The sequence below is a fragment of the Cydia splendana genome, chromosome 5 (assembly GCF_910591565.1).
Source record: "Cydia splendana chromosome 5, ilCydSple1.2, whole genome shotgun sequence".
Lineage (NCBI taxonomy): Eukaryota > Metazoa > Arthropoda > Insecta > Lepidoptera > Tortricidae > Cydia > Cydia splendana.
This window is the reverse complement of record NC_085964.1, coordinates 15,840,914-15,864,467: the sequence shown is the minus strand read 5'-3', so window position 1 is coordinate 15,864,467 and position 23,554 is coordinate 15,840,914. Positions and strand designations below refer to the sequence as shown.

Below are 23,554 nucleotides of genomic sequence, written 5' to 3'. Positions count from 1 at the left end.
AAAACAAGACTTCTGATAAGTACAGTTTATTACAAAACAGTGTAACTTGTATATTTCTTGTAAAGATTCAAAAAATTCAGACCTTTCCCACTACCACTTTTACAAAATCAAATATAAATTAGAGCATTATAATTAGGTATACCGTTGTACAAATTCTTAACATTTTACTGGATTAATAAACTTAATAAATAGTAGTATAGTCAACAGCAGAAGTTGCTAAGCGGGCCAGGTGTTCACAATGATCTTGATGCGACTTTATTGTTAAGAGAATAAGAGTGTGTCAAGGTAATTTTGAACACCTCGCCCGTTTCGCAACTTCTGCTGCTGACTGTACCTACTAACACACAATATTTTTACCAAAAATATACATAATTATGCAGTTTCTACAGTCACCATCAGATATATTGGAGCGGTTGATGTGCGCAAACGTATCTCAATATGCCTCTATTCTCAAGGCGCTAGAGTATGTGCATTTGTAAGCATGTTGGCTGCTCCAATATATCTTATGGTGACTGTACCTCTAAAATATCTGTAATCATATTCAATAAGTATGCACATTTAGAGTGAGCATTCAGGGTTATTATTAAAAGTATTTAATTATCATGATTATTATCTGCAGTTTGAATTGATAAAACCCATGCATGTTCAAGAGCTATTATAAAATCTACCAGGTGGAAACGAATGATGTCATGATAATCACGTGACGGCCACGAACGAATGCAGATAATACAAGGTGAAATGGCATTTGACCTCTTGAATACTGAATACATATTTAAATGTTTCAATATGCATCTACAAAACAATGTTACTACAATCACAGTCAAAAAACCACATGGCAACACATGTTTTATAAACATAATTACCTACTTATTTTTACTATTCCTGAGTGAGAGCATCACAGTAAATGAACCACTTCTTTGATAAAACTACTAGTCTTGATATAATATCAGTTGTTTAAGGAACTCCATTAGGTTGTAAATAAATTAATAAAAGGCACTTATTTTATTTGTATACAATACAATAATGTTTAAATACATAGAAAGGAATGTAAAATTGTGATGTAGTAAAGAATGATTGAAAAGAAAATCATTTAACCTTAAAATGACCTTTAAAATAAATATGATAGGAATGTTTAAAATTATTTACTTAGCCAAAATTACTTGGTAATGTGGTTGGATTAAGAAATAATAAGCTTTAAAAATAGTACCACCACCAAAATCTCTCAAAAATTTTGAGCAATTTAAGAGTGTATTGGTTTTTGCCACTTGTAGGAGCCCGAATACTTGAAGTTGTACTGAGACAGCTTGGCATCTGCCTCAGGTGGTCCTCTTGAGCCATACACATACGGTACAGGCTTCACCCGCTGCTCTTCCAGCTGTTTTAAGATAGGCGTAAAAATACGCCACGCCTCCTTAAGCTCATCATTTCTTACAAAGTGCATCTGAGTTCCCGTGAAAACATCCAGGATCAACCGCTCATATGCATCAGGGACATCTGTTTCCCTGTAACGAGCGCTATAAGTCAAATCAAGCTCGGTTTCCACCAATTCAAACTTCATTCCTGGTGATTTTCCCATCATTTTAAGATACAAAGCTTCTCCAGGCTGGACTCTAATTACCAACTCGTTTCTTTTGGTAGAGCCATTGAAAATGTCTCCAGGCACATCCTTGAACTGTATCCTCACTTCAGCTTTCCTTTCATTCAGTGCCTTGCCTGAACGTAGTATGAATGGAACACCTTGCCACCGAGCGTTGTTGATCCAGAGTCCAGCCATGGCATATGTTGGTGTTATAGAATCTTTGGGCACTGTTGGGTCATCCAGGTAGCCCAGAGTCTCCTCTCCCTTTCCATCAGGGTTGCCAAGATACTGCCCCACTAAAATATCTTCCATAGTAATGGGTTGAATGTGTCTAAGCACCTTCACTTTTTCATCTCTGATATCATTTGGGTTTAATGTGACAGGTTTCTCCATTGCAACAAGGGAAAGTATCTGGAGAAGATGGTTCTGCATCACATCCCTAACAATGCCAAAGTCATCAAAGTACCCACCTCTGCCTTCAGTGCCAAAAGGCTCCTTGAATGAGATTAAAATGGAAGCAATGTTTTCCCTGTTCCATGAAGGACTGAATATCTGGTTTGCAAATCTAGTAGTCAATAGGTTCTGGACCATTTCCTTGCCCAAGTAGTGATCGATTCTGTATATCTGCTCTTCTTTAAACAAACCAGCTACATGTTCACTTAATTTATCAGAAGACACATCATCTCGCCCAAATGGTTTCTCAATGATAACCCTGGTGTAGCCCTTGATGGAAATACAAGCATTTCTTATGTTAACAGTAACATCTTCAAATACTGTCGGTGGAACCGCCAGGTAAAATATCCTGTTGGCAACTGGTCCCTTTTCATACTTCGTTATTTGCTGGTTAAGCAATTCATAGTCAATTCGTCTGTCGTAGGATCCCGCTAAGTACTCGTTAGCTTCCCAGAACTGTTCGTACTTTTTTTCTTCACCGGCCCGCACTTTTATATACTTCTTACATTTTTCTCTTACCTCGGCAACTGATTGTTTGGTGCGAGCATAACCAACAAACTTTGTATTTTCCGGCAGAAGATTGTCTCGGTAGAGATACCAAATTGTAGGGTATATTTTCTTTTTCGCTAAGTCTCCTGAAGCTCCTAGGAGTATGAATGTATGAGGATAGCGAAAATCCGTTTTGTTCTCCATTGTAGAATATAAGTCCGTGACCTCCGGCGAATTAAAACTAACTGAACAAATTTCAACCGTGTACCGTGGCACACTATTATTGACAATGACACTATCACAATGATACGCGTTTTTTCTTTAGAATATCTTTAACACTACACAACAAAACGCTTTAAAATCATTGCCAAAGTTTATGCTCGAAACTTTATCAAGTATATTAAAATGTTTTTATTTACAAAAAAATTACCTTTACGTAAATGGATTAAGTAGATATATTGTCATTGGATAAGGTCAAAAGATGCATGCCTTGTACATTTTATTAGCCAATCAAGTTTAAGCAATGTGAAAGCGGGGGAACATAGAACATACTGATTGGTATGACTGTCAATGACATTTATTTGACATTGAAATTTTTTTGCTATAATTTTTCACATGGCGTCCGGTTATTTGGTATTTATAGTCTGTCAAGCCATTTCCGTCAGTAGAAAAAAGCGGCAAACTTAAAAAATTTAGGTGCGAAGGGTTATCGTCTCATAGAAAATTTGAATATCGCGCCTTTTTCTTAGCCCTAACGACTACCGCACCGCACCGTGACCTTAGTGCGCCGCACCCATAAGTGAGAGCGAGAAAGAGGTATATTTGCGGTGCGGTGTGGTAGTCTGTTACGGCATTAAAGATTGTAAGGCCCCGTTAGCACGGCAGCTTTTACAACGCGCGTTAAAAAAGCGTTTGAATGACACAAATGGATAACCATGTATGTATTCACACGACAGCGGTGGCGCTTTTTATCAAACGTTATTGGATTTTCGACTTTAAGCCTTGGTCGTTAAATCGAATTTAGAGTGCAGACAGATTCAAGCGCTTTTTTAACGCGCGTTGAAAAAGCTCCCGGAATGGGGGCTTAGGCCCCGTTCGCACGGCAGCTTTTTCAACGCGCGTTAAAAAAGCGTTTGAATGACACCAATGGATAACCATGTATGTATTCACACGAAGGCGGTTTTTAAGCGCGGCGCTTTTTTATCGAGCACTGTTCGATTTTCGGCGTTGAGCGTTGGCGTCAAATTGAATAGAGCATACGGAACTCCGTGTATCTGTTCTCACAAGCGTTAAAAAAGCGCCGGCGCTGCTGTCAGTTGGCTGTCAAGTGTCAATTTTTGGTGTCAATCGTCAAGATTATTATTAGTTTCACCTTAAAAATGTCAACTTATGCTTACAAATTCCTGAAATATTCAAGCTATATTCAAATAATACGTCGTAATAGCAAATAAAGTATGGCTTTGCTGAGATGCGTACGTGGCATTACGACTCACAAGTGATTTTAAAGCGTTCATATGAACACAAATATTGGAAACGGTAAAAAAGCGCCAACGTCGGGATTTAACGCAACGCTTTTTAAGCTGTCGTGCGAATGGGGCCTTACACACTATCGCACCGCACCAAGGTCATTGTGCGACGCACCGATAAGTAAGAACGAGAGAGATATATCGCTTTCTCGCTCTTACTTATGTTGGAAAGTGCTGGCTGTCTACGCTGTCATTGATATTTGAATTTGTTCTTGTGACATGTTTTCTATTTTGATGCATATGTATATCAATCGTGTAACACGTAAGAATCTTTTCTCTCTAAATAAAAACATATTAATATTGCATCAATACACTTGTATTATTCTGTCACTGCTTTCCACCATCAACTTATGGGTGCGACGCACAATGACCTTGGTGCGGTGCGGTAGTGTTTTACGGCCTTAACAAAAATTATTTTGAGATGATATTATATGGCTTAGAGAATATAACCAAACGGAGTGGCCATTAACAGGCATTCCCCTCTGTCGAAAATAGGCGGCCAATGGTCAACCACATGTCAACCACATGTATGGACTGACGTTTATCTGACATGACGTACCCATACATTTGATGTGCCCCTCCCCCGCAAAAAACGGCAGACTATTTTGTACCGAAAATTATAGACATGGCGTCTCCGTTGGTTATATTCTCTAAGTGATATGGAGTACAGCCTGGTAAAAACTTCGGAGTGGTCATTAACAGGCGTTCCCCTCTATCGAAAATAGGCGGCCAATGGTCAACCACATGTCAACCACATGTATGGACTGACGTTTATCTGACATGGCTATGTTTACATTACGTCAAGTTACGTATACATTTGATGTGCCCCTCCCTCGCAAAAAACGGCAGAATATTTTGAACCGAAAAATATAGACATGGCGCCTCCGTTGGTTATATCCTCTAAGGGCCAAAAAAGAGTAGAAATAAAAAAGTGGCAACACTGTAGTGTCATCCGTTTCAAAGGTTTCAAACTTAGAGGATATAACCAACGGAGACGCCATGTCTAAAATTTTCGGTACAAAATAGTCTGCCGTTTTTTGCGGGGGAGGGGCACATCAAATGTATAGGTACGTCATGTCAGATAAACGTCAGTCCATACATATGGTTGACATGTGGTTGACCATTGGCCGCCTTTTTTCGACAGAGGGGAACGCCTGTTAATGGCGGCTCCATTGTTAATTACTCCGAGGTTTCAAATCAATTTATATAAGCCCCCATTGGCACGGGAGCTTTTTCAACGCGCGTTAAAAAGCGCTCGAATCTGTCTCTAAATTCGATTTAACGACCAAGGATTAAAGTCGAAAATCCAACAACGTTTGATAAAACGCGCCACCGCTGTCGTGTGAATACATATAGTCGCACCAAACAAAGTCTGCAGCGGATTTGATAGCCCACGCAGTGTAAGGCCCCGTTCGCACGGCAGCTTTTTCAACGCGCGTTAAAAAAGCGTTTGAATGACACAAATGGATAACCATGTATGTATTCACACGATAGCGGTGGCGCTTTTTATCAAGCGTTGTTGGATTTTCGACTTTAACCCTTGGTCGTTAAGTCGAATTTAGAGCTTGGACAGATTCAAGCGCTTTTTTAACGCCCGTTGAAAAAGCTGTCGTGCGAATGGGGGCTAAGTGTTATGTATACGTCATAATTTCATAGAAGTTTGACGTTTAAAATTACACTTACACTGCGTGGGCTATCAAAATCGCTGCAGACTTTTTACGGTCTGACTATACATGGTTATGGTTATCCATTTGTGTCTCGGAGTAAATATCTATGGAGCGGCCATTAACAGGCGTTCCCCTCTGCAAAAAGATCGCGGCCGCCGGTCAAGGAGGTTATATAAAACTAGTTGCCACACGTCATACGCCATTCAGCAAACGTCAGTCTAAGCGGAATGATAGGAGCCGAAAATGCCGAATTGCAGCGTTTTCTCGTGCAAAATGAGATCGGAAACGTCTAGTCTACAAAAAGAACACGTTTCTTATCATATGTAAGTACTATTACATCTAAATATTATCAAATAGTGCATTAACTTTGCAAATAACTAAAAAACATTGTCAATCTGACAGTGATACCAGTGATATGATATTAGATCTATTTTAGGGTAATTCTAAAGAAGACTTTCTAAATATTAATTAGGTACGAGTAGAATTTCTAATAGGAAATATTATGCGAAACTCTGCGTAGGGGGCGCGACTACCACAATCCATCACAATCAGGGGGTCCGCCGCGGAACAAGAAAATTTAAATTTCGTTATCTAACCTCTCTATCACTATTGCATATTTGAGCGATAAAGAGAAAAGAGAAAATTTACTAGCTAGCTTAGTGCTACACTCTGGCGGCAGAACATTGCAGTAATATGCCCTATTTGCGTTGCTTTTTGTTATATGTGACGTTCCATGGAAAAAGGTACCTTATGGCGGCCGGCGCTTACGTCGCATGTCGCCGCAATAATATTGGAGCGGTGTTAATAATAGCGTAAGCGCCAACCCCCATAAGGTACCTTTACCCGTGGGACGTCACATATAATTTATGTAACACATTATTTTTATATAACACCTTAGTTTCATATCAACCTAATCTATTTAATAAAATAAATAGATCTATAAGAATAAAGAAACAAAACTCGAAAACATCTCGCGTGATTTGTGCACAACCCCTAAATAACGTAAAATTACCGATAGACTCTTTTTTTTTAATTAATTTTTCCTTTAGTTTCTACATATAGCTGGTCAAGCAGATCTTGTCAGTAGAAAAAGGCGGCAAAATTGAAAAATGTAGGAGGGAAGGGATATCGTCCCATAGAAAATATGAATTTCGCGCCTTTTTTACTAACAAGATTTGCTTGACCAGCTATATATTTTTATTTAAAATGTCAAATATTTTATTAATTTAAGGTATTTACGGCTGTCACTTTCCATAAATAGGCACTTTTAATTTATTACTCTGGTATCACCGTACCAATATTAGTGATGGGACACCATAAAAACCAATATCGGTAAAATCGATATAAACATAATGAATAATATACAGATGGTCATGATGCCTAGCGAACACCAGCCATATCGTACAAACCTCAAGGAGTGATATTCCTAGGCAGATGATGATCTGCCTAGTGACCACCAGCCATATCGTGCTAACTTCAAGGTGTGATATTCCTAAGCAGATCGTGAAACGCCGGCATGTCATGATCTGACTAGTGACCACCAGCCATACCGTTCAAACCTCAACATTTAGGCATATCGAATAAGTAGGATGTCCTAATTTTAGCAAATGATAACCATTGAAATGGCTTGACAGCCTACTTATAGTACGTGTTTGGGTAGCGTATGATTTTAGTACCTACCTAGTACCTACGCATTCTGCTCCAAATGCCACATAGAATGCAGCACTAGCCGTGGCAAAAAATGCAAAAGGCAGATTATTAAATAGCGGCGTTTCATGATATGCCTAGGAATATCTCGATATGCCCGATTTTACGATCTACCGCCGATATATATACTAATTATCCCCTACTCAATATCCCTTAAATGACATCCTATGGCCGCGTTCCATCTCTGTCATCAGATCTGCATGCTCGATAGTATATTGCATTGCTTTCAGAAGTAAACCAACATGTAAAATATTAACTAATGAACTGATAATAAAAAATCATTCTATATCAGCTTGCAAGATTCGCCCTAAACAAATTGACAAACTATTAGAAATAACATCTAAATCATCATAAGTTAGTAAAATGCTGGTACAAAGACTTGATATTGTATTATTATTATAATTGATAAAATCAGAAATTAAAATTCATTGTCAATTTTATCGACAATATTATCGGCGCGTCCCTCGCACTATCTAGGTTTACTTAGAACTGACGTCATCTCGTTCACGAACAGGGTTGTCTGTGTTTGTTCTTGTACTTGTGTGAATATAGTTTTTGCTAGTGTTTGATAATTTTGTCGTGTGCGTGTGTAGCGACGCATGCTAAAAATGCATTAGTGTTAACATCATTTGTGTGCGTTACCTCGTCCCCCGCGCCAAAAACGACAGAATTTTTCAGATAGAAATTAGTGCGCGTCTCTACTCCATAGATATTTACTCCGAGATTTGTGTCATTCAAACGCTTTTTAACGCGCGTTGAAAAAGGTGCCGTGCGTACGGGGCCTAAGAGAACGGGACGACACTACAGTGTTGCCACTTTTAAATTTCTACTCTTTTTTGCCAGGCTGTAAAATATAGTCTGTCAAGCCATTTTAGTCAGTAGAAAAAAGCGGCAAATTTAAAAATGTAGGCGGAAAGGGTAATCATCCCATACGAAATTTGTATTTCGCGCTTTTTCTACTGCCAACGTTGTTTAACTGGCTATATTTTAAAATTCTATTTTATTGAACAAACCGCGTCCAATCCGTTCCATAGAAAGTGATACCACAACAAAAAATACTTGGAAAGCCTTATTATTTTCTGAACGAAACTTTCGTGACGTGACGGACGCTCGTTAGGTATTTTATTTTATGTCAATTGTTCACTTGTGTACGGAAATAATAGGATTTAGTAATGAAATCGTGATGATTTATTATTAATTAGACTTAAATCAACCTCTAAGTTTAAGAATAAGTTTTATGTGTAATACATTTCATCGAATAATCATAGGCGTGAGTGTTACAAGCGAGTATAATTCTCATCTCTCTATAGGTATATTTAGTTCAACGACCTTGTTACTGACAGGTTCATCTTTGCGACCGAACCGATACATGAAAGTGGTGTTATAGACGATAAATAAATTAGTTCTGTGCAAAGGAAGATGGAGCCCTCGAGAGACCCAGGCAAGTACATACTAATACCTATCAAACAACAGTAAACTTCTATTCATAGATATAAAAAACATAGCTTTCTGCTTTGTTAACTCATCAATGAGCCATTTGTATCTGTTAACGCGCTATCGTTAGGATTTATCTGCTGTACTATTTGTTTACGTCCTAATAAGGCATCCAATCAGAATAATGAGTACAATGTATTGCTGGTTCCTTTATTCATACAATGCAATCATTCATCATATGTTTATGTTAGAGGAATGTAATGTAACCCTGTTAATACTTTTCTGATAATGTCCCTCTTCCTGATGACATTTTTACTGAAATATCACTCACAATTCTTTATTATAATCTGTATGGATCAGCTGCAAAAGCCAAATACATAATGAGGTAATACTGTCTTTGGAAATTAGAAATGCTTTCTATCAAACATGAATAGTTAATCACTTCAAAAATGGTTGTTCATGCAAAGATCGTCCAGCCTAGGTATCGTAGGCAAGTGGCATGACACTCAATGAAAGGACACAAATAGTTAACATGACCTAGACAACATGTTTATCGGTGGAGCAGTTTGTTTATCATGTGTAGGTGTATAGAAACTCAATTGTAATAATAGTACAAATATATACTTATCATATTTTGCTTACATGTTTTATTGTGTTACTCTATAGGGAGTTTTCACTGTACAGTCGCCATCAGATATATTGGAGCAGTCAAGGCGCTCACAAATATCTGAACATGCCTCTATTGTCAAGGTGATAGAGTGCGCATTCAGACATTGTGAACACCATGGCCGCTCCGATATATCTGATAGCAACTGTAGTTCTGGATCTGAGCATCCCAATGATTGTGTTTTCGAAGTTTGAATATTTTTTAATGTTAAAAAGTATTGATTTCTGGCTTTCTGTATCCACTTTTTTTGTGTGTGTGGTAAGAAGTGTTTTACTGCACAGCTGTATCCTGTAGACTCACGAAGGTCAACCTGACAAATATGTATTTTGTCTGCGACTTCGTCTGCATGAAATTAGTGACAGCAGCTAAAGTAGGCATAGCGCCTGGATAATGCTAATAGCAATCATTCAATTTGCGCATTGCTTACTTCAATTATTAGGCAACTCAATTCCACCCCCTCAAACTATCCCTATACCAAATTTCAACTAAATCGGTTCAGCTGCTTTAAAACGTGAAAGAAGTAACAGACAGACACACTTTCGCCTTTATAATATTAGTATGGATATTCTGGGCTTCACATGGTTAATATAATGTGTGTTAGCATCTTTGTACAGAAAAAAAATGTATAATATTCATTTGTATCAAACCCATCATACAAGCAAATTGGCAGTTGTATTTGAATTATAAGAAAAAAGTTAAAATGAATTATAAGAAAAAAGTTAAAATTAAAATTTCCATTCAAATCGAACAAAATAAAAGAAATAAATCATTATTAAAATTGATCTTGCATAAATCAACCTAGCCCCACAATAAGCTCACTGAGCCCAAAAAAAGCAACTCTTGCCACATTTAAATTCACATCTTTTTCTTTTCCTTCCATTTTTACCAAGTTATTGAGCCGAAAACTAAAAATATATTATGTTAATATTTCTAATCCTTTATCCTCCATCATTTAAGTATAAATCATTTTTAATCGTTGTTATGTAAGGTGTATTTAATAATAAATAAATATGGTGTATTTGGATAATTCCGAAAAGTTGAGAATATCAGGTAATTCCAAAAATTGATAATACAATAGAGACAGAATTATGGGTGGCAAGTGTTTCCATAAATACAAGTAGCATCATACAATATTATGTTCATACATATTTCTGATATTACTCAAAAACAAAACTCAACATCACACAAGATACAAAATGATTATAAATGAAATATGTAACTTTGTAGGTCTTCGGGGTGGTTTAACGCATTCTGTATATCCAAGGCTGCATAGAGGGTCGTACAATGCATGAAAATCAGGTGAAACCATTTCTTCAGATACCCAGCTGAGCTGATTTATCGCCCTTTTACTACCAGTTAAAACCTTGATCATCGCCTAGATGGCGCGCATTAATGATGTCTTGCATGACCAACTAGATGGCGTTAATAGTACCATTGTTTACACTTGACGCCAAACTGCTTGGTGGATCCCATGGTATAATAATATGTGACGTCCCACGGGTAAAGGTACCTTATGGCGGTTGGCGCTTACGCTATTATTAACGCCGCTCCAATATTATTGCGGCGCTATGCGACGTAAGCGCCAGCCGCCATAAGGTACCTTTTGCCGTGGAACGTCACATATACTCCGCCTGGTACTCTATTCCAAGATTCGCGTATGACCTAACTGACACGGGCCTACGTCATCATGCTGTTTACAGGTTCTCAAACTTTAAAATGTGGGAGAATTTTAACCAACGGTGAAAATTATTTTAACGGCATTAATTTTAAGTTATTCATGTAGAAACATAGTAAAATAAAACAAATCTAATGTATTAAATTAAACTTTATCTATCTATACAAGACAAACGTTTGAAAAACTAATTCACAGTTACACATTAATTACCAAGCTTACGACGTGAAAAGTTTGGAAAACACTGCGACTGCTGACACTGAGCGAGAAGGAAATAACAATTAACACGCGTTCGACAAGGATGACGGTCAGGGCATGAAGTTATCTAGATCCGAATTGTCAAATGTGACAGCGCTATCCTGTGTTGCCAGTAATGTAAACAGAATTACCCGAACGTCTGAAATTTTTTTCGTGAATCGGAAGATATTGCTAACGAATAATTAAAAATGACGTGTTATTGTAAAATTAAAGATAAAATACATATAAATGAAAATTATAAAATTATAAAGAAATATTTTAACTTATTAACCATAGGTATAATGTACCCATGTAACATGTTATGTTGAAATAAAGTGGCAATGTTATTGTGACGTAGGCCCGTGTCACTCTGGGAAGAGAAGACCATGTTTTATTAGACCATGGTGGATCCCCTTTTTAAACCCGTGACCTAAACAAAGGGGAAAGGGGTTAAATGTTTACTCCTTATCTGTCTGAATAGTATGACAGAAACGGTTTTGATTTTTTTAAAGGTGTAAGTGGATTGGTCGAGGGTAGGGAATGCAATCTCGCACCAAGATTGGCGATTCGAGATCTCGCACGAAAAATCTGAATCGAGATAGGGTTTTTCGAGATCTCGACCGTCACACTTTCGAGATCGAGATTAATCTCGACGAGATCGAGATTTGACAAAGTAATTAAAAATGTGTTATTTTGAGCAAAAAATCTCAAAGAATTTCGTATACGTATATACTACTTATTTAGAGAACATCATGTTTTATTTTGAAGATAAAAACAACAAATTAATCAACTTTTAATAAAAAACTACTTATTAAAAAATAAACAAATATGATTGTAGCTCTAATTTGCATGTAATTATGAAAAAGTGGTAATAATTATTTTTAATTTTACAAAATTGTAAGCAGAGGCAGCAACATGCTACTTGATATTTTTGACAAGCACTCGGCAACACGGCAACAAAAAAATTTTGGGTAGGCGAGCAAAAATGGTAAATAATTGTGACTGGGTACGTTAGGTTCGTCCGATTTGTCCGCACAGAGCGCGCCACGGTGCGTCGTCCGTCAGTTCAAGCCGGCCGCACACAATAGCACTGCCTGAACAACATGAACCTAAAGTCAAAAAGATTACTCAAAACAAAGTAATTCTTTCGATCTCGTTCGAGATCTCGAAAATATTAATCAAGATCTTGACCGAGATTGCTAAAATCGAGATTTCCTGTCAACGAGATTGAATCTCGAAAATTCGTGCGAGATCTCGCGAGATCTCGAAATTGCGAGATCGAGATTGCATTCCCTAGTCGAGGGTGTGAGGGATGGTCGCAAAATTTCACGAGAATCGGTGGAGAATTGAGAACATAAAGCATTTTTGCCCAAACTGAAACGGAGACCTTCGCTAACGCTCGGTCAATTATTGTACCTACTACCGTATGACATAGATCAGCCTCTGCAGAAATGGCTAACGAACACGATCTACACCAGCTCCTACTTTCTACTTTTGATACCTAGTAGGTAGAGTCGTGTGCAGAATAGGTAGTGCTCTTCGTAGATCCTGCTGCTGACTGTACCTAAATAAGTTTAAAATTTATATCATCATCATACCTACTAGCACACTAAATTATAACAGGCATCCACTCCAGACTCCGTCAAATAGGTAGGTACCTTATCTGCGCTTAGTTTTATCGGTATAGTTATTTTGATATTATGATGAGCCGTGATTCCATCAAACGATCAAATCATACCGAAGGATGCAGTCAAAGGACGAGCACGTGTGTTGCGATACTTGCGATGCAAGTGGTCGCGCGCGGGCGAGGGGTGCGCAGTCGTGTGCAGTGGACCACTCGACGTCGCACAAGGTCAAGGAGAATGATTAACAACGAAAATACAGCAAAACAAACGGCGGCGGCGCGGGGCTCGAGCGGGGACGCGGCCGGCACCGGCACGACAGTCAGAACAGCGACGCCGCCCGCACCGGCCGCGCGTCCTGCCGCCGCGACCGACGCACTATAAAATCGATGCACGATCCGCAACCGGCATTCAACGCCAACCTAATTCATACCCCGTAAATTTGATGGTAACAACTCGGCCATCCTGACGTCACTGCGGCCCCTAGCGCTAGCGGTGGATGTGATGCATCACAGCTGCCGACGGATTGTCTTGGTCCTGTCAGATTAAGAAATTAGCGTCCAAGACCATGTCCTTATCAAATCTTGTTTTGATATCCGGTTTAGTCGCATACTTATTTTTGACAATGCTGCGAACGTTTAGACCCTAGGGAGCAAAAGTTGTGACGTTGTGAAGCTGAGTTAAGAGTGTAAACTTGTTATTAATACTTTGTTACGTTGAAATGATGCGCATATTGTGTTAATTCTAAATATTAGTAAATATGTACTATGTACTTGTACTAGTTACATACCTATTTTGAATTCCAACAACAATAATAGAAAGTAGAAACTCGAATACCTATTATAAACTTACTTCTAAATGTCATTTAACATTTTGGCTAAAAACCTGTTCGGTGGCCTTTGAAGGACAGGACATCCTTTGTATTTTTATGTCTAGCTTAGGTATTATTTTACTTAAGTGGCTTGTAGCTAACTTAACTAATATCAAGTTTCCAATATTGGCCAGATTCTTTGTTTAAATCTCATTGTTTATGTGGCTTACTTTTAGATCTCCATTTCAAAGAATAAACAAGTTAGTTCACTTTCATAACATTTAAAAAATAATAGTAAAAAGAGAAAATTTAATATCTTACCATCGATTACCACCTGCGATGTGTCAATAAGTTCAATGAGTAATTGACGCCTTTATCAATTAAGACAAGCCTACAAAGGGGTTTATTAAACCCCGTTTCAATTGATAGCTTATGTTCGTTTATCAACGTCATCGTAAAATTAGTCCCCATAAAACTGCTACAATATCTACAAAACTTTTTCGTTGCAAATTTTATCAGAAACACCTACCTATACTTTATCTGTCATTAGTCGTAGAGAACACTGCAAGGTTGCAAGTGTGTTGACACTAATGTTTTGACTGCATTTATCTCGGCTCTATCGTTCTAGCCGTTGAACTAGACTTTGTTCTGAGGATCGTTCGAAGATTTACTCGTTTCGTTTCGATGGCCTGACGTCAGGGTGATGTAATAGACAACCAAAATCGTGCCAAAACAAAGTCTGACGAGCCCGAAGGTACCATGTCACTCGTGTCACAAACCCTAAATTAAAATATTATAGTAGCGATACTGGCTGTCCATACTTCCTTCCTTACTAAACTAATATTATAAATGCAAAAGTAACTCAATTTGTCTATTTGATTTTTCCAGAACCTATTTTGATGAAATTTGACATGTAGAGAAGAGCGGGATACCTCAAGCCCCAACACATGACCACCGCTTTCAATTCAATCCGGGCAGCGTATACAGAGTATTACAAGGTAGCTGTGCTTGCGGCTCTGCCCACATAGTTTGTGTCATTTTCCCTCCATAGGGAGTTGATTTCCAAAGGCATAATAAGCAGCCGGGCATAATTTTCAATATCTGTCTCCGTTTTTGGAATTTTTTGGATGGGAGTTTTCGTAGTCCAATGCTGACGAGTGACGTTTGATTAGTCCATCAGTTATTATGATGGGAGCAACTGGCCCTAGTCGTGAAAAGACATTAAAAGACAGAGTTTATATAATGGTACGGTACTTTCCACTGACTTATTTATTTCTCGAACATCTGCATGATTTTCTTGGTGTCCGTTCAGTATCACTCACCTATCCTGAATTTTCACTTTTGAATTCCAATCTCGTTGTAATTTTTTACTTAATCTGTTTCTTCTTTCCATTCTCCTCTTTCCTATGTTGTAATTTTGTAATCAAATTATTGTCAAACCTCTAATAACAAAAGTCCTAACCAGTTTTGTTCAAACTATAAAATGCTTTTACTTGAAATGGTAGAATATTATACCAGTGCTGTTTTATCAACCGACGAAAAAAAAAACGGAGGAGGTTCTCAAGTCGACGCGTATATTTTCTTGATCGATTTGATTATTCTATCAGCCACCTGTATTCAATATTTTTGCAATCATAATCTTAATTCCAATAAACTGTTTCAAATTTTAACAGGTTTTGTTTCTATAAGATTTGCAACGGGTATAATAAAAATAAATATGCAATTTTGTTGCCAAGTTTCAAGTTCATAAATCTGGCCCCGAAACTAAACTTGTTTTAGCAGCGAATAAAAAGGCAATCTTCAAATTAATAGTAATGTTCGCGTTAGCGTTCGCTTTGGTTTATTTTTTATAGAGCAGTTGCTCAAGACGATTGTATCATTGTCAAGGCCTTCTACTTTATTAGAATTCATTACCGCCCTCATGAGAACTCACTTTTAGAATACTAATACGTTACTTAATTTCGTGTAACAAGCTAGTCGTTTCCTGTTAATTTCCTTTTTACATGGGCATTTGTTAAACTTACTGGCTATAGCAGTGTCGATAAGCCAATCATTATCTTTCTTTAAAGTAAAATATTTGAAATGTTATGCTTTTCGTCTTGGGTATGCACGATTAATAAGATTTTTATCTCTATTGCGTTGTAGTTTATACTAAGTTGTACTCGGAATCTGGCAATCCGTGAACTTGTTCGTAGTCATTGCGTGAGTCGTCACGCCGCGGTATTGCTTGCCGGCGGCCGGCTTGGTCATGGCCAAGGTCTCGCTACGATCGACATTACATAACTGCCCGGCGAAAAATAGGTTGCAAAACAAATTAAAACATCCTCCTCAAGAATCAAAGTTAGGTACGTGACGGCCGCTACAGATGTTGTATTTATTGACTCTATTTATTTAGATTGGGACTTGGGGCCCATCGATATTTTGCATTGCTAATAGTGGGGGACTGTTTGGGAGACGCACAAGCAGATCGAGATGCCGATCTCGTGCAAACAATAGATCGTTGTTTTAATTTGGCGGGTCTATAATCCTTATACAGCATAGTAATTTCCTTAGGTTAATACCTGCGTCACTAAAATTATTAAACATGTTGCGTTCTAGTAGATAACCTGTAGTACCTGCACCTACTGTATTTATCGTATCTCCGCATCGGGATAGAAGTCGTAATCCCTATAGTTCCGGCTACAAACCCCGGTTACCGAGTCCGTCGTCTTCCAGCAGCCGAGGCTCCGTGATCTCGTACTAACAAAGTGCAAATAAAAAAACACCTGTAGTCGTCAGTGAATCGCCAAGGTCGCGGGCCCCTCCGGCCGCGCGCTTCTCTGCGTTCCGTTTACCCATATCTCGCGGCGAGTGCACGGCCCGCCCCCGCGGCTGACTCACCGCACCCGCGCACACCCGCTGCGCCGATCACCGACTATCTATCTCTTCAGGTCAAGTCTAGGACGACCGTTCGACTGCGTGCTACGCTCACATTTGACGTAACACCTCTTTACCCCCGCGTAAAACATGCACCGCAACCTCGAGCATTATATAAGACCTACCCTTTTTATGGCCTGAAAAACTATAACTTCAGTATATAAAAATATGGGAGGACACTAAAATATTTATGCAATGCAAACAGTTCTTTGGCACGCTCTTAAAAGCATCGAATAAATTTACCATTGAATACCATGATGTCAGGATAATTAATTGAAAGTGAAAAGGAAAGTATCAGTATACAAAATAAAAATATTAAAAATGTTGATAAGGCGGTGCGCTCGCGTCGCAATTGTCAATGTTAATTGTGGCTGGCGGGCGCGCGTCAAGTCAAGGTCGGCATGGATCGATCGCTGCATGCCGTGTACCGGAGTGGGGCGGCAGGCATGTCTGCACATGCACGTATGCACTTTGCGCGCACCAACGAAAGTGTAAGAAAGTGGAAACATTCCTCGATCACGCTTCAAATTGCTCTACGCTCGGTGCACGCTCCATATCTAGTTTCAGCGACATCTTTCTATTTGCGCAAGATTGTAAATTGGTATCTTGTCATCTACCTACTCTACTGTCTAGTCTACTTACTGTTTTCATCGATAATGTTAATCCTTTTTGTATTATTTCGCAATATTTCGATGGAAGCATTTCTTTGTTAGTAGGTAGCTCTTAGTGTTGGTGGATTGGCTCTTAGTCATTACCGCGCCGATTTCCTTTGTGTGGCACATCAATACAACTAATACAAGCTGTATCATAATGGGCAACAGCTCAATATTCATTTTGTTTTGTGCGTGTGGAACTGATGGCGTAGCGATTAACTGAAGCTTTTGTCGCACTAAAGGCGTGTTTGCTTTTACCGGAGCTATTGATTTGATGGAGTTCTTAACACTTATATAACTTGTACAAGTTATTGAAGTTATACATAATGCCCGATTCGAACTTTAAGATAAGTCAATTAATAGATCTAGAAACGATATGGATTAGATGTGCCAGTGTCAAAAGTGACGTTTTTGTTTGAAGAAACGTCACATTTGACACTGACGTATATTATCTAATCCATATCGTTTCTAGATCTATTAATTGACGTATCTTAAAGTTCGAATCGGGCCGATAGGCATTTAACACACGTGTCCGCCCACTTTTTCTCTTAAAGGTATTTTCTCTCACCGAGGCTATCAATTTCATAGGGAACGTCAAGGATACCTAGAGGTTGATTGACAGGTTGGGTTAATGTATTCCCCGCCGCGTATCAATATCACCACGAATATCACCATGAAAAGGATATGGATTTGCGCTCGGGTGGATCCTATTGAATTAAGTCTGAGTAATGATCGGAGTAGGCGCGATAAATGAGGGTATTTTTCATGATCCATTAACGCTCTTGTCATAACTAGCTGCTACAGATTGTGTCGTCTTATTGTCGAATGTGATTTAGAAGAATAGGCACATTGTATGCTTGTAATATGTATTTTTTAGGGTTCCGTACCCAAAGGGTAAACCGGGACCCTATTACTAAGACTTCGCTGTCCGTCCGTCCGTCCGTCTGTCCGTCCGTCCGTCCGTCTGTCACCAGGCTGTATCTCACGAACCGTGATAGCTAGACAGTTGAAATTTTCACAGATGATGTATTTCTGTTGCCGCTATAACAACAAATACTAAAAACAGAATAAAATAAAGATTTAAGTGGGGCTCCCATACAACAAACGTGATTTTTGACCGAAGTTAAGCAACGTGGGGCGGGGTCAGTACTTGGATGGGTGACCGTTTTTTTTATGCCGTTTATTTTGCATTATAGTACGGAACCCTTCGTGCGCGAGCCCGACTCGCACTTGCCCGGTTTTTTATTTTTCCTTTAATAGAATAACCTAACTAACCGATTGTAATCTATTTATCAAAAAAGAGATTTCGTAAAATTGGCACCTATTTTCTCTATAATAATATTTCTCTCCAACACGCTAAATACATAAAGTAGTGGCGTCTTTGAATGTTTGTATTGGGTTCACCCGTATTTATTTGTTATCCTGTTAAACCTCACTCAAGTCAAACATCTAAACTTCGGTTTGAGTACACAATATGGAGAATAATATTGGACAAGATCTTTACTTGTAGAAATCGACTCTACTCTGAAATATGTACCCTACTCAGATTTCATCTCCATCGTTATGATTGTTGTTTGCGAGAAACAATCTTGCCTATAATATTCATTTGTTGAATCTTCTTCAGCGTAAGTAAATAGTCTACCCTCCCTTATTTCTTCGCCGGATGCCAGATGGATTATTATACACAACAAGAAAAAAATGTGTGGGCACGTGGATTCGGATATGCGCGTTACCCAAGGACACACATATGTTGAGGCGGACAAAGCCAAACTTTGTAGAACCATGTGGGGAGACTCCCTAAATGTGTAAACGTTGAAAGATGCCTTGTGTGATAAAATCGCACGAGGTAGACAAAAAATTACCCAGCTTCGAAAAGACGAAAAATTGACGAAGAGCGATAACATAAAAGGGCAATAATATGCACTTAATAATACTTTTATCACGAGTTTGCAGTTTAGAAATGCTCTTTCTACAAGTCCCCTATGATGGGATAGCAAATGAATACTCCTAAACCTAAAATATTTGTAAGTCCTTAGTCGTCCTTCTTTAACCGCGGAAAAAGTGGTCCAATCAATATACTGACTATATAAAAAAAAACATTATTTTTTTGCCTTAAACGTGTCGTTAATATAATTTGGCTGTTAATGTGCAATAATTCCTTGTTCTTTCATACCGACATTGTCGAATAGAATTATTAGTTTTTCAACAAATAGAAGTGACCGGTATAAATCGTAAATCGGATTCTATATGATGAGTGACATAGCGCAAATTTTTGTATGATAGAGGCTAACGTAGGGAGCTCGGTCCATGAGTGACGTAAAACTTAATTACAGAAACACGCAGTCGCGATCATGAAGGCCAACAGCTAAAAACTACAATTATATGATTCCTATTCAAATAAAATATTTTAAACCATCTAACTTACTTAATTTGGTATCATTTGCAGGTTAATAGTAAAAAATGCGATTATACAGCTCGTTTTCCGACATTAAATCAGTTTTATACACGTATGATTGTATGCGGACCTTGAGGCGGTGAGACCTTCACGCCGTAACCGCGCGGAAGTTGACGGGTATATTTTTTGTCAATTTTGCGCTCGTTGATTTTAGCGCGCATTACTTAGTCACTAGTTAAGCGTCGACGGCGCGAGCGCGGAGTACCTATTGTTGACGCTTGCACCGTGATTTTTATCGCTTGCACAATAACAATCGCTATCACAATGTCACACCGACTTTTGCTTTGTCCCCGAGCTCCGTGATGCGCCGTCCCATATCTCTGTTCGCGTTCGCACCGTATTGTAAAGAACAAACGTCATAATTCGCTTTACAGCTCGCGAGAGGCCGTTTCACGTGCAAATTAAATAAGCTTGAAGCTTGTCGAAGTGCAGTGAAGTGATAGTGATGCGATTATGTTAGTGGGTGGCCATGTCAAGTGTTGCGAAGAAAGACAAGCCGACGATGTCGGTGACGGCGCTGATGAACAACTGGGTGCGGCCGGCGCCGCCGCAGCCGCAGCCGGCGGCGCCCGCGCCCGTCTCCATGCTGCAGCCGCTGCAGATGCCGTCGCCGTCGATGCAGAACACTCACCACATCCCGACGGTGGACTGCTCGCTCGACATGCAATGTAATTTTATTACCCTTTAGCATTTTACGACTGGACGTCAGCGTCATTGCCATCGCGCACACTTTAATGTTCTGTGATAACTTAACCCTTTAGTCCGTAGCGGCAACATACTTGCCATCATACTTAAAACAAAAACGCATCTCTACTATAAGACTTACGGTTCTAAATCGAATGACTAGAAAGGAATGTCAAATGGTTAAAGGGTTAGCCTTGCTACTTTGTTTCTACTTGACGCCGTACTTTATGTAGCGTCGATTTTTATAGAAGAGATGCTGTATTGCTTAAGGAAATTTTCCACGGGACGCTCAACGCAGCGCCTGGCGTCATCGAGCGTCCAAGACCTAGCGCTATATACAGTTCGAACAAACAGACTTAGGTATATACTGGTATGTATTATTATAGGAATATTAAATTAGTAGTGTCTTAGAAACAAGTTTCACAAAAAATTGGTAATATACTAATGGACCACTAGAATTTCCATACAAACTAGGCGTGTTGAATAATTGAATATATATTTACCTACTTAGATGCGGAAAATACTTACCGAAATTAACACGTCAATACATTTGAGTAATCAATATTCCTGTCCATTACACAAATCTGCCCTGACGTTGCCTGGTTGGTATCGTCTTGGGTCGTCCCATTCGTTTTTCGTCAAGTTCTTAAATTAGTCCTATTCTGCTTTCGTAACTCATTCTACACTGAAAGCCACCGACGATTGTGACGAATGTAGAATGAGTGACGAAAGCAGAATAGGACTAATTTAAGAACTTGACGAAAAACGAATGGGACGACCCAATACGATACCACCTGGTTCTAAATAAATATGTAGGTGGTTTGCAGTTTGTCGTTTGTCAGTTCCCGAAAAAAAATGGGACGTTTGGGCCCTATTAGCTGCACTGCAGGCAATCCATTCAGAATAAATGACTTTCTATTAGATATCTATTTGGCTTAGATATTCGCTAACTTATTTCAAACTTATGATTTAATTTGTTTGGTCTAAAGGAATGTGGAATGTAACTTTATTGCGTCTCATAATTTGTCTTATACAAAAAGTTGGCGCCGGTGTGTTTCGAAAATTATCTTAACTACCGGTCGGCTGTTTCTGGCTAAGTGAAACAGATGCACGACCACGACCTACAAGGTAGCTACAGTAATATTTTAATTTACGACTTGCAAAGCATTTTTCAAAAAAGACAATTTAAACCCACACGGCTTGTTAATCCCAGGGTGCAGGGTCTGATGACAGGTCGCATCCGATCAATTTTTGATTATTAGCTTTTATTTCAATAACAAGATTCACTAAATATTGGGATTGGGTCTGTAGCTTGTGCAGTACCGAATGCAATTGACAGTAACCTAAAACTTCTAGTAACATAAATATATTGAACTAGCAACTGCCCGCGTCATGCGTGGTATAATGATGATGACTGACAAAAACTATCCCATGTCCTTCCCTGGGCCTCAAACACATTTATAATATTATTAGTAGGGATTTAATTGTGTCGGTTATTGTTCGGTAGGTATGCTTACATTACCTTAAAAACTTAAAGGTCCCCAAATGTTACAAGATCCTTGGGAACAGGTCTATCATAATCATAATATTTTTATTCAATGGGTGGCTGGATTATTAACGGGTATCACAATTTAATTATACTGAAACCAGCTCTATTTTTTAGAGTATTAGGAACGATCGTATCAATACCTTACAAAATCAATAAGGGCCACGTGATGTGGTTCCAAACTTCACAAACAAATCAAACAACTCCCATTCATCAACAAAATACCATAAACTAATTCAGACCAGCGAGACATACAGAACTATTAGAGATGGTTCGAGATGTTTCTGTAACTTGTAGCAAATACCAAATAATATTAACAAATACCTTATGAATGCCCCTGGATAGGCTTTTGTACAAGTATGTAAGTATACCTACTCGAGAATGGTGACATCTATATTAATAGCTCATGAGGCCAATTCATACTTACATTTTGATGTCTAAATGATTTCACTTTGTTATTATTCGCCATTTATTCGCATATTATAATATGTATGGACAAGTACGAGCGACATCCACGCGGGAATGAGATCATATAGACATCAAAATATAAGTTCGATTGGCCTCATTGTCTTGTTTCACCTGTCTCAGTTATTACCTTATTACTATACATACTGCGACCTCTACCCGTACCACGAGTCACTCTGACAGAGTCAACACTGACATACCTATACGCTAACGTATACGTAACTTTATACTTTCTACGCATCTCGCTCGTGCATATTAGTGCTAGAGATTAAATTACCTAGTTAATTAACTCTACAAAAGGGGGTAAAAAGGTTGTCTCAAACATTTAACTTGTTTTAGGAGGTAGTGGTAGTCAATATATTTTTAGCTAGATTTTATTTAACACTATCGATCGACCCGCCCCGGCTTCGCACGGGTTAACAAATTATACACCTAAACCTTTCTCAAGAATCACATTGATAGGTGGAACCCGCACGAAAATCCGTTCAGTAGTTTTTGAGTTTATCGCGAACATATACGAACACACAAACAAACAGACGCGGCGGGGGACTTTGTTTTATAAGGTGTAGTAAAGTGATATATTTTGATCGACTTTGATAATGAAGACCTTAATATCGATTTAAAAATAATAATATAGTCATTCAATTGTTAGCGGCCAGACATCGTTACTCGTTAGTTTCATGCTTCGGTTCTCGCAGACTTGCAAATGCATGCATCGATTTACTGATATTTCAGGGATGATTTATTTTGTAGTCGTTTGGGCATAAGTAACATTCTTGACGGATACTATAGGGTTGTCGGACCCTCCAAACTCTTTTACGTTACTCTTCTTTCTAGATTATTATTTTTCAACATTTTCCTAAGAGTAGTAGAGCTCGGATCCAAAATATGCTCCGAAAATAAAATTGGTGTTAATTTATTTTAGCTATTTAAATTTTTTTGTTTCTTTAGTATCCAGTATCTCCATCTAA

The 23,554-nt window shown here is 38.6% G+C and overlaps 2 protein-coding genes across 7 annotated transcripts in view; one reads left to right on the top strand and one right to left on the bottom strand.

The window, feature by feature from the left end:
- Positions 1–972: 972 nt before the first annotated feature.
- LOC134790819 (glucose-6-phosphate 1-dehydrogenase) lies at positions 973–2,921 on the bottom strand. The gene has a single exon (XM_063761775.1). The coding sequence runs from the start codon at positions 2,723–2,725 to the stop codon at positions 1,241–1,243; it is 1,485 nt and encodes a 494-aa protein (XP_063617845.1). The 5' UTR covers positions 2,726–2,921; the 3' UTR covers positions 973–1,240.
- Positions 2,922–8,529: 5,608 nt separating this feature from the next.
- The window catches only part of LOC134790831 (protein ultraspiracle homolog), a 52,593-nt gene continuing 37,568 nt past the window's right edge, over positions 8,530–23,554 (top strand). For 2 of the 6 annotated variants that reach the window (XM_063761797.1, XM_063761792.1), the window contains exons 1-2: positions 13,174–13,501; positions 20,263–20,556. In XM_063761797.1, coding sequence (XP_063617867.1) covers positions 20,358–20,556 — 199 coding nt within the window. In that variant the 5' untranslated portion in view covers positions 13,174–13,501; positions 20,263–20,357. Of the gene's footprint in view, positions 8,863–13,172; positions 13,502–17,308; positions 17,382–20,262; positions 20,557–23,554 lie in introns of those variants that run through there. The other 4 variants (XM_063761793.1, XM_063761795.1, XM_063761794.1 and 1 more) reach the window with 4 other exon arrangements.